The sequence below is a fragment of the Osmerus mordax genome, chromosome 1 (genome assembly GCF_038355195.1).
Source record: "Osmerus mordax isolate fOsmMor3 chromosome 1, fOsmMor3.pri, whole genome shotgun sequence".
In the NCBI taxonomy this organism is placed as follows: domain Eukaryota; kingdom Metazoa; phylum Chordata; class Actinopteri; order Osmeriformes; family Osmeridae; genus Osmerus; species Osmerus mordax.
This window is the reverse complement of record NC_090050.1, coordinates 16457578-16472414: the sequence shown is the minus strand read 5'-3', so window position 1 is coordinate 16472414 and position 14837 is coordinate 16457578. Positions and strand designations below refer to the sequence as shown.

Genomic DNA, 14837 nt, shown 5'->3' with positions numbered 1-14837 from the left:
AAATACTCTGCCTCAATTAAGGCTACTTTATTGACACACTGGGTCAGTGTTTGCGTTTCATCCAGTTGCGTGGTCCAAGAATTTTGTGGGATCCAAAAACATGGTGTGGAAATTCCCCAGCACACCATGGGAGAGCAGGGAGCATGACTAATGTCTCCCCCAGCAGCAGAGCCCACTCATCTTTCAGCTAGATGGCATTTCTCGACAGCGCAGTGTCATTCTACACAACACAAATCATGTGCCAATAACATATTCCTATTTCTATGAAAGTTAGGTCAAAATCCCTCCTTGACTCTCCCTAAATACAATTAGCTTAAACTTTAGACAAGAACCATCAAGACGTGCTTTTACCACAAACAAATGTCTTTATTGTTCCAACATATTGTTGACACACAGGTATACAAGAGGGCTATCTTCCCTTGCAAAAACAAAATTATATTAAATCCAATATAGAACAGAACATTTACAACAGTAATATGGAATGTAGTTGTCTCCGTTTCTCATTTTAGTTCTTTCCATTAAAGTTTTTTTTAGAAATGTGTCCAATAAATAGTATCTCTCTGTATCTATTTTTATGATCAATATATTCTCTTCTTTAGTCACCGTTTTCAGGAATGAAGAGAAACAATTAAGACAAAACAAAGAAAGTGACAAGAAATTGTCTTTCCCTTACAACTCCCTCACTGCCACAGTCTGTCAGAGGCTAAACAGTACAGGGGAGAAAAGGCATAGACAAAAGGGTAGATCCCTTCTTCTATTCCTAAATCTGAAGGACAATCTGTTTTTCTCTCAAAGACAAAGTGTCTCTGTCAGGTGTTGTAAATCCAGATGCACCAAAAAGTATTTTGGTTGCTACGGTTTGCAGAGACAACAGGACATATACAAAATATCTATAAAAAGAGTGCGATGAGGGGTCGCTTGCTTGAGGACTGTCCAGTCCAGGACACAACCCACCGGGACCCACAAATATGTGATGTGCTCTTGACGGCTCTTGACGGCTCTTGACAGCAAGTCAGACAGCTGCTTGACTTGCACGTTTCCTTTCTGTGTCCGTCTTATTCTCAGAGAGCCCTTACAATAAAGACAAGTCTGTAACAGAGGAGGATGCTACACAGTTTCAAGTGCCTGATGGGACTCCGGCCCCATCCACTAGCTCTCCTACCACACAAAATAAAGAAAGGGGTTTGGGAGCGGTCAAAGGAGAAAAGTGCCAATGAGTGCACAGTCAGTTCTGTCCCACAACAATCAAGTGGGGTAGGGTTCAGGACGGAGCCCGTGTTCCCTTCCCCGACCCTGAAGCATCCCTGATCCCGCCCCTCCTATTCCGGAGGGTTACGGGTCAGATCCCCGCATGGGCATTAGGTCAATGCCTCGACAGAGGAGCTTAGCTTAGAGCTTTCATTCCCAGGTTTGTGGCTCCAACATGGTGGCCAACGTTTAGTCTTAGTCTGCTCCATGGTCCTCCAGCTGAGAGATGATTGTGATGAGATTCTGGAGGCCAAAGATGTATCCGCTGTCCTGGCCCTCGTGCACCACACTGTCCTCCCCGTAGTGGCGACAGGTCGTGTGGGCAAAGTCAATCATGCGCACATCCACCACGGGGCTGCAGGCCTCTCCTGCTCCACGGGACGCGAGGCTGCCTCCGTTTTTGCTCGCCACCCCACCGCTCCCACTGGCGGCAGAGGAGGAACGAGGAAACCCAAATGCCCCCTCCTCCTCCTCCTCCTCCTCCTCATCGTCCTCGTCTTCGTCTGAAGGCTCGTCTTCGTCACCCTCCTCGCCGCCGCGGTGCCGGGTTCTGGTGGGGGTGCAGGAGGGCTCTCCATCGTAGATGATCAGCAGAGAGCTGGAGTAGAAGCGGTAGGACTCGCAGGACTCCAGCACGGCCTGCATGTCCTTCAGCTTGTGCAGCACCGGGGAGAGCAGCTCACGGCGTAGACGGCGCCCGTCATGGAAGAACTGGAACAAGGCCTCCTTGAAGCCCGGCAGGGTGAGCTTCCGGCCGTGGTACTTGTTCATGAACATCAGCTGGCCTGAGTCGGACTGGTACACCTGCAGGGGGAATAACAAACATGAATGTGAAGTGTCAACAAACAACGCGCTTTCTAAAACGTCACCATATTTGACATGTACGACTGCAATTGTGGTTTCAGCAGCCTTTGAGAGAGAGTGTGAGGAGGTCCTACCTGCATGCCACAGAGGCGGACCCCGATGGAAGCAGACGTGCTCTGTTGGCATTTCCTAATCTGATTGGCCTTCTTCTCCTCAGAAGCGTCGTCCCCATGCTGCCGTGTGCCCATCTTCAGGTCCAGCACACACGGTACAGAGTGGCGCCAAGTCAGATTCTCCAACAGGATGAATTCTGGGACAGGGTCAAGGCTCAACTAACAACAGCAGACCTTCAATCTCTGTACTTCCTCTACATCCCTGTCCATCTTGATATATGATCAATAACCTTGATTCTCAATTGCTTTAAACAACTGCCCATTCATTTTTCCACAGGGGACCCATGTTGGTCCGAAGCCTTCCAAACTGTTAGGACACGAGGTCCTGGGTTACAGAGCAGAGCCTGTCTGCAGGGAAAAGATACTGTATTGATTGCGGTGCTTGGAGTTCTCCTTCATTCTCTGCAGGTGCTGCTGGTGGCACTTGAGGCTCCAGGGGTTGTGTGTGATCTCAGGGACCACGTTGCCCTTCTTCAGGCTGTAGTAGAGCACATCTGCCGGCTGCTGCTGCTTCTGCACCTCCTCTCGGTTATAACTACACACACACACGCAAAGATGTTAGCACACAGACTATTTTGCAACTCTTGGCGATGTAGGCTTCTGTGCGGTTAAATAGTCAAACTACGTGTATGTGTACATTTGTGCTAACCTCATAATCTTGTCCTCTTTACGGATCTGTCTGGCCCTGTCTTTGCTGTAGTTGTCGTTGTCGTGGAGCTGGGAGGATTGCTTCTTGTTGCCCCACTTCAGCATCTTGCTCTTGGGCTCACAGTCCGCCGAGGGGTCCGTGTTTTCCAGATCACCTGGTTCACTGTGGAGGGGGTAGGCAATGAGACACAGATTCCCCTCCTCGTCCTCCTCGAAGCTGACTGATACCACTCCTGAGACAGAGGAAAACAGGAAGGAAGGAGAGAGAGACAGCAGGACTGTTAGTACCAATAAATAGGATTCCTTCTTTCTCTATGCAAAGGCAGGTTTAGCCAAGACCATCCAAATACTGGGATGGCTATGGCAGCTCTTACCAACTGTGTCCTGTCTCCAGCATCTAAAACTGTAAAGAGACAGACACAAACACACACAAGCATACAAACACAGACACACACGTGCTATGGAGGCAGAAAATATGGCAGAGAGGGGGGGGGGGGGAGGGAGTCAGAAGATAGAAAGTATCGTAGAAACTATAGGAGGCGTTTGTCCTTAAAACAAGAAGCAGAGATACGCAATCACCACAGGAGTCCAGAATGTATGAAACTCACTCAGACCTTTATTAAGCAACCACAGAACCTAATCCCAACACCATCACATTTCAAACATCACAGCGTTCCAAAAAGTAAACTTGAACACTAGAATTTAAGGTGCAGCAGATATTTGATGACCCTTGTACAAAATCACAAAATAATCACTTGAGAACACTTAAGGCCAACTGTCATGATACAACATAATACAAACAAGTAGAACAGTCAGTATCACACTAAATGAACACACACCTAAGGCATTTGTACAGTCACAATAAATCCATGATAAGTCCATATTTGGGTCAATTCAGGTCCAGCCAGCTTTTATTATTTGACCAAGTCCAATAATTCATCTAATACGATGAAACAAAACTAATCTGATAACCGTGTATGTGCAGAGCTGGGTGGGTTTTCTCTAGAACAGAGAACCCCCCAGTAACCACCCTCTAGCTATTAACAGCTTTTCAAGGAACAGTGTAATGGGTGGGGGGAAGTGTCCCAAAAAGGAAACCACATCACAGCTGCTGGAGCTGATAGATACCAGGAAAGAGGGATGGATGGAGGGGGGAGGGGGGGGGGGGGGGTGTTGGGGGTTCTGGATTAAACTGACAACGGCAGATCTGTGAGTAAAAAAAAAACTGGAATTAAAGAATATGTAGTTTGAATAAAACTAGATATGGAAGAGTGGAACTAAGGCTAAGGCTGAATAGTAACTGAACCCAGTGGGGACAGTGGGAAACAGAGCTCTTCCCTTTCACTGCTCTCGTCCTGAGTGATGTCATTGGCAATGATGTCACTATCATGCAGAATGGTCAGGCTGTTAACTCTACCCTCACTGTAGTCCAACAAAAGTGCAGTGTCACCAGCACGTGGGTGTATGAGTGTGCCATTAGTCAGTGCCTTATGCAAGTTACTGGTCACAAGAATATTTGTGTAAAAGTGTGAGTGTGTCTGATGTGGAACATTCCATAGCGTATGAGAGGTCGACAGTCTGTTTCCACTGATGTCTCCTCTGCCAGTCTTTTTATAGTTCAATGCTGCATTGCTGTGGAATCAGATGCCATGCCAAGTCTTTACTCTGTCACATGTCTGGGCTCCAAGTAAGATAAGGTAGATCTATGGATATGTCATATGTGACCGTGATGTCAATGCATGTCTGGGCACGTGTCCCAAGACGTCTATTAGAAAAGTGTGTGTGTGTGTGTGTGTGTGTGAAGGGGAGGGGGGGATTTCCAATGAAGGGCAGAGTCCTTAGCAGTATTCTCTCCCCATATGAACGGAGTCCTCTGATGATGAGTCTATTTCTTATTGAGTGTCCAGAAATCTAGCGTAGCCTCATGGTGTCCCTGTAACCCTGTCCCTCTGTGGCCAGGCCTGGTGCTCTGACATGGAGCCCAGAGTCAAGGGCTACTACTGACCTCCTCTCTGGGCTCCATGTCAGAGCACCAGGCCTGGCCCTCTGTGGCCAGGCCTGGTGCTCTGACATGGAGCCCAGAGTCAAGGGCTACTACTGACCTCCTCTCTGGGCTGGCTCACTTCTACCTCTCAAACTGATGGTGTGCGCATGTTTCACATTCCTGCTGAGGTTTCAGATTCCATCTGAAAGTAGGAGTCTAAGGCCTACCTCCACACATCCGTCTGCGCACAGGAGCGTGTATACAGCTTGTGTGGACAGTCGGTATGTGTTTATCAACCTAAGAATGTGGCAGTTTTTGTAGTCCCTGGGAAAGGGTGGGTCGTTCTCCATCCGAGGATAGTGCCCTCTTTCTCCCCTCACCCACCCTCCTCCACCTCAGAATGTTTGACTCCACACTGCAGCTCTCTGCACTGATGCTGAGTCCACAACGTTCCAACCCCCCGGTGCCCGCTTAAGCCCCTCACACAGAAAAACTAATCCCCATTGTGCTTCGGAACCACCATCTCCAGCCATTGCTAATCCTGGATACAGTCAATGTTACACAACCACGGTTATCAGGAACAGAGAGATAGAGGAAGAGAGAGAGAGAAAGACGAGGAAAGAAATACTGGGCAATAGCAGTTGCATACACACACACACACACACACACACACACCCCTAAATAACGAATGATGTTTCCCTGGATCCTTACCTTTGTACTGGGGGGTAAACTTCCTGATCTCTGGTGGAAGGCTCTTGTAGAACTGGTGCTCGCGGGGGATGAGGGGCTTGCAGATGGTCTGCTCCCCGAAACGGAGCACACACGAGTGGCCCCCAACCTGGTGAACGAAGGGCTCAAGCATCACCCCTTTTCCGGGATAGGGTGTCCCATCTGCCTGCATGAGGGCTTCTAGAGCGGGACTCATCCTCACTCCGCATCTGATTGCTGAGCTGGGGGGGCCCACCACGGCGTCTGGGAGGGAGGCGGAAGAGTGGCCGCCCCTTTGGCTCCCTATCCTCTCGCTGTTCTTCTCTTGGCTGCTAGGGGGCGCTGCTGGAAGCCTGCGTCGCAGCAGGAAAAACAAAGGGCAGTGCAGGAAGGAAGGAGAGAGAGAAGAGAGGAGAAAAATCCTTTAGTTCCCTTCGCTTTCCAGGTCCAAGGCTAAGCTAGTGAAGTCCTGTGTCGGGTTAGGATATTCCCCCTGTATGAGTGGGGCTTAAAATGGTGGTTTTAACAGCTCCGGGAGCTGTATTTAGTGGATGAGAGCGAGTGTGGGTTCCCGTCGCTTGCTGGTACTGAACTGACGTCTCTGCTGAGCTCAGAGCGAGAAAAGATCACAACATGACCCATGGCTCCTCCCCTTACCCCAGCCTCAACCAATCAAGGGCTGGCAGCTGTTGTTGGGTGGGGACAAACCACTGAGGACAGGAGCAGGCAAACAAAGAGGAAGAGAGAGAGAAGAGGGGGAGGGGAGGTCGAGCACAGAAAACACAACGGCGACAAAAACAGAAAGGGATGTTATAGATAGACATAGATGAAGATGTGAGTTACATTACCAAGACGCATTTCAAATATCCCTGCAAAATTATATTTATAGATTCCATTTCCATAACTGCTCCGGCAGCAGGTCATGAAAACCTGGGGAAATTCCACTGCGAGAGTGGAGACAAAAAGTGAAAGGGCTGATCTATGCTTTCCCTTTCCTTTCACCAATGTCACTTTAACAATCTTATCTTAGACGAGGCGGCTGAGGGAAAAGGATACCAGAACAAGAAAGACAAGTGGGATAAGAGGGGAAGGAGGGGCTTGTTGGCAGATGTAAACAGAGGCGGGGGTCCCTGACCCTTTCCCCAGCACACGTCTTCCTCACAGACTCTGGATCATAAAGCCAAACACGCAAACATCCACCTTAACAAATGCATGGTGATGCATGGTCAAAAGCTAAAGCGTACACCCGAGGGAGCACTAATAGAGAGAAGTATTTTAGGAAATGATTGAAATTACTACTAAGAGTCTAACTAGGCTAATGACTGACAGTCAAGTATAAGCTGATGTGTGTGTGTGTGTGTGTATGTATATGTGTGAGCACCTACCAACCACTCACATGTTAATCCCCAAAGTCCAACTTGCTTTCTGGAATTAGAGCTGTTAATAATCGATCCCATAGCACAGTCCAGTAGCAGAGGTAGAAGGGGATTACAGGGTGTACTCTGCCCTAGGACAGGCGCTCCTGCTTGGCAAGGATCCTGGGACACCCCAGTGAATGTGATAGATGAGAGCAAAAGTGGAAAGGTTCAGTACATTGGTGTAAAATGGTGTGGAGCTGTGTTCCTGTGGACAACAGACTCAGGGTGTTGGTTAATTGTAATAGTGTGTGCGTGTGTATGAGTGTTTCCTTTCCATGTCAGTGTGTTTGCATGACTGGCTGCTTTTATGGCCTAGTCAAAGTTGGTAGATGAATGTGTCAGTGTTATGTCAGGTTGGCCTCGTCCCCTCTCCCATCACACGGGCCTGTCCCCAGGGACAATGGACCCCAGCTTGAACTGGCTGGGCCCTCAGCCCGATTACGAAACAAACAGAACCCCTCTGACAGCACTGGGCATGGCCAGTAACCTTCTAGAAATACACAGCACACATCCAGAGATACCTTACAAGAGACATCTAGGCTCACTAACATTACTCTGGACAAATTAACATAGTAATACAAATGATTTATATATATATGCAAATCATCAAAAAAGCAAATTAGCAACAGGAAATGCAGTGCTAGGATAACATCTAGAGTGAGAAATAGAGGGGGCGAGAGAGAGTTACGCAGACAGCGTGACCTAGAGAGGACCATGGTGATCGCCTGCAGCACTAAGCTGAGCAATACACTTGACTGAACCACCCCCCAGTCCTTCCGTCTCTCCCACACTCTTTCCCTTTCAGCCCGTCTCTATGGCCCTGCTTCCCCCCACCGCTGTCTGCCAGAGGAGAACATGCCTTCCGAAGGACAGACAACCAGGGCAAAGCTACACACATGCACGAGAATGACAGATTGCTTCCCAAACACACTGTGCTAATCCCCAAGAACATGCCTCTCACACCGCCTGGCCTCTTTCCCCAGACAACACCGTTGCTTTGAGTTTGGTCCTGTTCTGCTTTCCACCTTTGGTCATCATAGCCTTAGCTAACAGTCCATTTCAACAAGCCTGTCAACCCTCTCATACATCATGACCGCCTGTTAATGTGTGTGTTATGGTGTCAGTGTGTGTGAGTAGGTCAATGATCGTGTGTAGCAGGAGCCAAGAGATGTGGGAGGAGTCACGCGAGAGCATGAGAGCCAGTGAGATGGTGTGGAAGTGTCACACATGCCGTGACATCTGCACAGGCTTCAGCAGGTGAAACCCCAATTACTGAGGCGTGTTCCCTCTCCATCCCTCTCTCCCTCACACACACCCTCACGCCTACCCCCTCTCTCTCTGGTTCTCCATTTCCATCCATTTTAGATAGACCTATGAGGATTAGTTTCTAATAAAAACACATGATAGTCATGTGTCAGGAATATTTAAATCACAAAGATATGCCAATCTCTGAATGGACTGGAATAATATTCTGGGGTCCTTGTCACTCGACACTGGGAATACCAAATAAACATTGCATCTAATAATACACACACACACCCCTAGTGTCACTCACAAACAAGCATGATTGTGAGCATAGCCCAAACACCAACACACACACACACATAGAAATAACACTGCTTGCATTCACACACTGCTTGCAGTCACACTGTCAACAGAGCGCACACGTCAGTCCACTGCAGAACGTCACCTCACACGCGTGGCCCAAACACAAGGCTGGGCCCGGATGTCATGATGTTTACAGGGAAAACAGGTGGACCTCCTGACTCCCCACACGCACACCTGCACAGTGTCCCAGATACACACCTGTGCTCAGGTGTTGTGGCTTCAGTTGAGTTGACCTGGGGGCGACACGTCACTGGAAACATTTCAGGGTCATGACTTTGACAGCAAAGTATTTAGGGGGTAATTACTTTTAAAAAGTGTACATACATGTGTTGGGATCAAGACCCTCGTAATAAGGTCCTAGCTGTTGAAGAAACAAAGGAACTTTTTGTGAAAGACCCGTCCCAGAGGGAGCTGTGGGGTCTGGAAGGAGCAGGGCAGCTGTGGGGTCTGGAAGGAGCAGGGCAGCTGTGGGGTCTGGAAGGAGCAGGGCAGCTGTGGGGTCTGGAAGGAGCAGGGCAGCTGTGGGGTCTGGAAGGAGCAGGGCAGCTGTGGGGTCTGGAAGGAGCAGGGCAGCTGTGGGGTCTGGAAGGAGCAGGGCAGCTGTGGTGGCAGTTACAGATGACAGGGAACCAGGGTCACCACAGACCTGACCACAGATATGACCACAGACCTGACCACAGACCTGACCACAGACCTGACCACAGGTACTGTCTGCTGCAGCGGCTACACTGCCAAGACAACGTGGCCAGTTTGTTGACTGACTGGGAAACACACACTCTCTACCTGGTGGCATACCTTGTGCAGCATACCAGGTTACATAAGAACATTCCTGAAACGCTCGTGAAGTTAAACGTGTACAATCGAAGGCATGCACACATACACAGGCAAACTAGCTGGCTTACTAAGTGCCTATAATCAGCACTACCTTCAGGCTACAAGTGTCCAGGGACATAACACGCAAACACACACAAGTCACTAAAAAATTGTATTTGAAAGACAACTAGGCCAGTGCGCACACACACACACACACGTCAGCATAGCTGAGATTGGCCCACATTCTGAGGCATGGATAATGCATGGTCTATGTGCTGTCCTCAACATCACTTGAATGAAAGGTGAGAGCAGACTTACTTTTGCTGTCACAGGTCAATACACAAAGCATGCTTGGTTAGCACACTACCTAAAGAAACTACACAGACATCATGTAAACACAATCCATTTGGCCTATGTGCGCACCCACACACACTTCCTCTGAACCACTGATTGCAATGTTTAAATGCAGTACAGCTTCCCCTACTTGGAGATAATGGTGTGTTATCAGGCAGACCCACAGTAAATGAGTTCCATGGAGGAATGCCGCTATAACGGTCGGGCTCTAGTGTATATGTGTGCATGCTTACTAGTTGCTAAGTGCTAGGTAGTCAGTACCGAAGGAGCAGGTGTAGGATGCAGGCTCCAGTTTACTGACAGTGTTTAAGTACAAAACACTCCTGGGGCATTCAAACACAGATCATCCCTGAAAGTGCCCTCCCTTTTCTTGCACTCAATATGACCAGCATTCTGCACTGTCATATTGATAGAGCCCCCCTTTCTCCAGGATATACACCCTTAGGTCTGCTGGCTGGGGGGGGGGGTTCTGACATCTCCCATTATTGGACCACATCCATCCACTCCTCCCCCTATGCCATCACTCGCAGGCAGACACACACACATGCCCTAGGCCCCGCCTCCCTGACCCATATCCTGCTGGACAGCAACGACCAGCTTCAGTTTACCGAGGTTGTGAGCACTGGCAAAATTACATCTCTCAACCACCGTCCATCTCTCCCTCACCATTTGGTCAATTTCCTGTTCCTGTAAAAACGCTGCATCTCTCCCTGTTGTGGGAGTGTGTTTTCCCTTTCAGAGAGACAGTGCTGTGATAGCTTGCAGTCAGCAGGTTTGTTGACACAAATCCCACTCTCAGCTCCCAGACCCCCCAGCTCTCAACACCTCATGTGAAAGACAGACTACTGCCTCGGGGTCTTACTGCCTCGGGGTCTCCCTCCCAGAGACAACCACAAACGGATGCATACTTCTGACGTCTGACATCTCAAATTCTCCTCCTGGATATGCCATTCCATGGTGAACTACAGTATACAGTCAATGGACAGAGAGTTCTGGTCCCCTTACACACCGAGTCTCAGATCCACAACCCTTCAACCAGCCAGACGAAAAGTGCGCTTGTGTCAATTTCCAACTGAAATAGGTGGTGGGGGGCAGCACTGGCTATAGTCCAGATGTTACCAGAGGGCTGCGAGGCTAGCAAGAGGATTAGTGGAGAAGGAGCCAGGGAGGGGAAGGGGAATGACTGATATAAACCCACTTTCTAAGCTTCTACCCTAAATCTCTGCCACAACTCTCTGAGAAAGGTCAGTCTCTGGGGAGCCTGGGCTATAGAGAGGAGCGTGGAGATCAGGGCTACAGACGAGGTAAACAGAGACATGTATAGATCTGTAGGAAACTCCACACTAGCATACTGACATAACAGCGGGGTCAAAGCTAACCCTCAGGCTTAGAAAAGAATGTAAATCACACCTCTGAGTCAAGTTCATTACCAATGCACAGTGTGTGTCAGAGCTGTGGTCTAGATATGGTACAGGACTGTGAAAGGTCAAGGTTAAGCATTTTAACAGCAGCCAAAAGCCTTGTCATTATGTTTCCCACATCCATTGGTGCTCATATTTCCAGTTCATTGAGTATGTGCATGTCTCAAAACCAAGATACTTTATGTGCGCCTTGAACACTTCAGGTCTAAAAATATCTACAAACTCAATTTGAGTGTACTGTCCCTTTCAATTTTAAAGACCTGGTTTCACAGCTTGTTGACCAAATAGTAACACTTTTTCCCTGCTCTTGCGTGTCATTTGTGTTTAATTATCCATGTAGGCATTGTCCTACTCAACAGAAGCTAAGGCACCCATGTCTATGCACAGTGTCCGGCCCTTCCCTTGACAGCCCAGTGCAGTAACGAGAGGCAGATGACCTGCCGTCACAGGCAGCGCGGCTTCTGAAACCCCTCCCCAGCACGTGTCGAGCAGGAAGTCACATGGCCTGTCCACAGGGCTAGAGCTGTCAAAGAGCAGACAGACACTCCAGCAACTCCACAATGTGGAGGCCTGCACTTAGGAACCATGATATATATACACACACACACACACACACACACACAACACACAACACACACTCTGGAAATCTGCACGTGCACAGCTGCTCCTGACCCACAGGCACACAGTTCCAAAACAACAAGTGGGATCAACACCAGATACAGCTCTATAGGCACAGTGCAGATCCTGAGGTCCAGATGGAAACACTCAGACCTCTAGTCACCACAGAGCCCTGAGAACTGGTCTGCACAAGACACATGCACACACACGCACTGTGCTACTAGTCTACTACTGCAGCCCTGGATTGTTATATTTAGTGGAATCATGTTTGATAGACTTTGCTGCAAACTAATGTGGATGAGAATAAAAGAGAATACATTTCTGTGTACGCAGTGTTGGTGTGTTATTGTGTCTGCAGTGTCGAGTCAGAGTCGGGTCACTGGAGGAGGGAGCAAGTAGAGGTCGTGGTGCAAAAGTCAGAAAAACACTGTCCTCATGCTGTCTCTGTAGCCCAACAATGATTTCTAGGATTCTCACACAGATGTGCACACACACATTCCTTCTCACATATATTTCTCCCCCCCCCTCTGTCCCCCCTCTCTCTCTCCCCTCTCTCCCCTCTCTCTCTCCCTCTCCCCCTCAGCACAAAAACACCAGTACCAGCCAAGTCTCCACCCTCTGTTTATCAGAAGCGAGTGAACAGAGAATGTTTATGTCTTTTTCTGCAGCAGTTCAAGTTTCCTCACATATCAGTGTGTATGTGCATGCAGTGTGTGTGTGTGTGTGTGTGTGTGTGAGAAACTGTCAACAGCCTTACGTAACAACTTCTGAATTTTAACTGAACCCCATGACATTGAGTTCATCAGTACAGTCAGCTCAAAGGTAGCATCCAGTTCTATTAAGCAAAACATACTAACCCTCCCCCAGAGAACAACACTGGCTGTGGTCTTCTCAAACAGCCTGGTTGACTTTAGAATACAGACATTCTGTGTGGACAAGTTATAGATTGAGTGAATCAACAATATAGGGTAATGTAGTTTAAAGCTTTGATAACTACATGCATGTTGGTCCACTCATTCGACAGTGTATGTGTGTACTCTAAATGTTTGCCTATGTGTGTGTATTTGTGTGCAAGTATGAGGCAATGACTTTGTGGATAACTCTGCATCCCAGTATGGGACATCCTAGATGGTAAACACTTGGCCATTCGTGTCCCCAGTGCCCCAACCATACACTGGTAGTGACAGCAGGCGCGGTGTCACTCAGCACACTACACACCTGCTGAAACACCACCTTGTGCCAATTAAAAAATTCATCCCATCATATTTATAGGATTAATTCCACTCATTCATTCAGGTTTCATCGTCACTTATCTGCTCCCTCCTCTCTCTACCTCTATTGACATTTCTCTTTCTTCTCACTCTTCCTGCAAGTCTCTCCCTCTCTGCTCCAAGTTCTCACACATCGTTATGCCTTCATGCTGGGGTCACACAGTGTCCATAGACAGAACTGGAGGTTACAGACAAAGAACAGTGAAACCTCAGTCATACAACTGCAGAGATCAATACGCACGTAACCTATTAGCACGATGGGACTGGTTGCTGGAACAGGACACGAGGATCTAGGGAAGTCCAAAACGGAACAGAAACCTACAACAGAAAAGAAACTAACCAAGGGAGAAAAAGCCCAAACACCAGCAGAAAACATAACGTAAAGGGTCATTCTGGCCTTGCCCAAAACATTTCAACAAACAAAAGCATGCCCAGACCTCATTTGCTTGATCAAATTAGGAGCCTGCCACCAGACTAATGCATTTTACTGTCACTGTTAAGAGTCTAGTCACTTCCATACACCAACTCCCTTGATTGCTACAAGCACAGTACTTGTAGATCAATATAACTTGCAAAAGCTTTGATTTAGGTCACTACTGACACGACTGTGTCTGCCTGACCAATTGGTTTCCAACAACACTAACCAAGGAAGACCATCATTTCCCATCATGTTATAACAGCGACTACCATTAAGGTGCACATGCTCAAATCAGCTAGTCTGTGTGTGTTTGAGTCATGTGTGTGTGTGCTTGTGTCCCTGTATGTGCGTGTGTTCAGCTGTGACACAAGTGAGAATGTCTCTGCCCGTTCCTCCCAGAGCCACAAAAGCCTCTAATTGGGATTAGGCCTGAAGGTGGAGGGTGTGGAGGGTCTGTTGAAGAGGAGTGGAGCTCGCACGGTGGAGGCGGAGCACCACACCCTGCTAGGACACCAGCTAGAGGCCCACGTGTTCGTGTTCGGGGTGTGTTCGGGGCCTTAAGAGTTGACAGGCTAAGAGTCTCATCTAATCATGACGTAACACGACTCTCTGCTTTTATGAGCTGGGGTGTATGTAGGTCAGGGAGTTCACCTATCCTACTTCCCTCGTTAATTTATAGAAGACATAGGAAATCGAGAGAAAACGGCATTTGATGTCAGAAGCTTCTGCATGGGAAGAGCAGACTGAATGGTGAGTTACGAAGGACGGGCCAAACGGAGATGGGAGCAAGTGAGCGAGAAAGAACGATATGATCGGCACCCATGTTATTTATCACATCCTGATCCCAAAACTAGCAGTCATGTTCCGGTCGCTCTGCTGCTGGGAACTGCTTTGGAGATACGTGGAAGCGTGCTCAGCAGAACACCATGTGAACCATTTATGTGTAAATAACAAGGGTAAGAAAATACTGGGAGGGATACATTCACCCATCTTTAAGCACCACATACATCTTTTGAGTTTTTTGGTAAGATGGGAGATGAGAACTCTGGTGCTGCTCAGAGTGGCAGTGTGACCTGCCTCAGAGCCATGACAGGTCACTTGTCATGGACTTATTGCCATGCAATAAGAAAATCATACTTGGAAAAGTGCACACACATGGCAGAGGTGGGTGAAGATAAATCTAAATGATTCTTGTTACAAAATAAAGTACATAAACACTGGTGCCAAAAATGATCAATATAAAATAGCATGTATTCTGTCATTTCAAAACACATTTGTTAAATTTCGTTTTCAAATTCTGGCTCTCAATTCACATTTTCATGAACATAAAATGTGTGCAAGCTCCCGATAT

General features: G+C 48.1%; 1 protein-coding gene across 1 annotated transcript; it reads right to left on the bottom strand.

The window, feature by feature from the left end:
* Positions 1 to 342: 342 nt before the first annotated feature.
* On the bottom strand, positions 343 to 6145 carry ip6k2b (inositol hexakisphosphate kinase 2b). The gene is made up of 5 exons (XM_067245663.1): positions 5569 to 6145; positions 2875 to 3106; positions 2591 to 2760; positions 2187 to 2362; positions 343 to 2052 (listed from the first exon to the last, which is right to left on the bottom strand). The coding sequence occupies exons 1-5, from the start codon at positions 5780 to 5782 to the stop codon at positions 1444 to 1446; spliced, it is 1401 nt and encodes a 466-aa protein (XP_067101764.1). The 5' UTR covers positions 5783 to 6145; the 3' UTR covers positions 343 to 1443.
* Positions 6146 to 14837: the final 8692 nt, after the last annotated feature.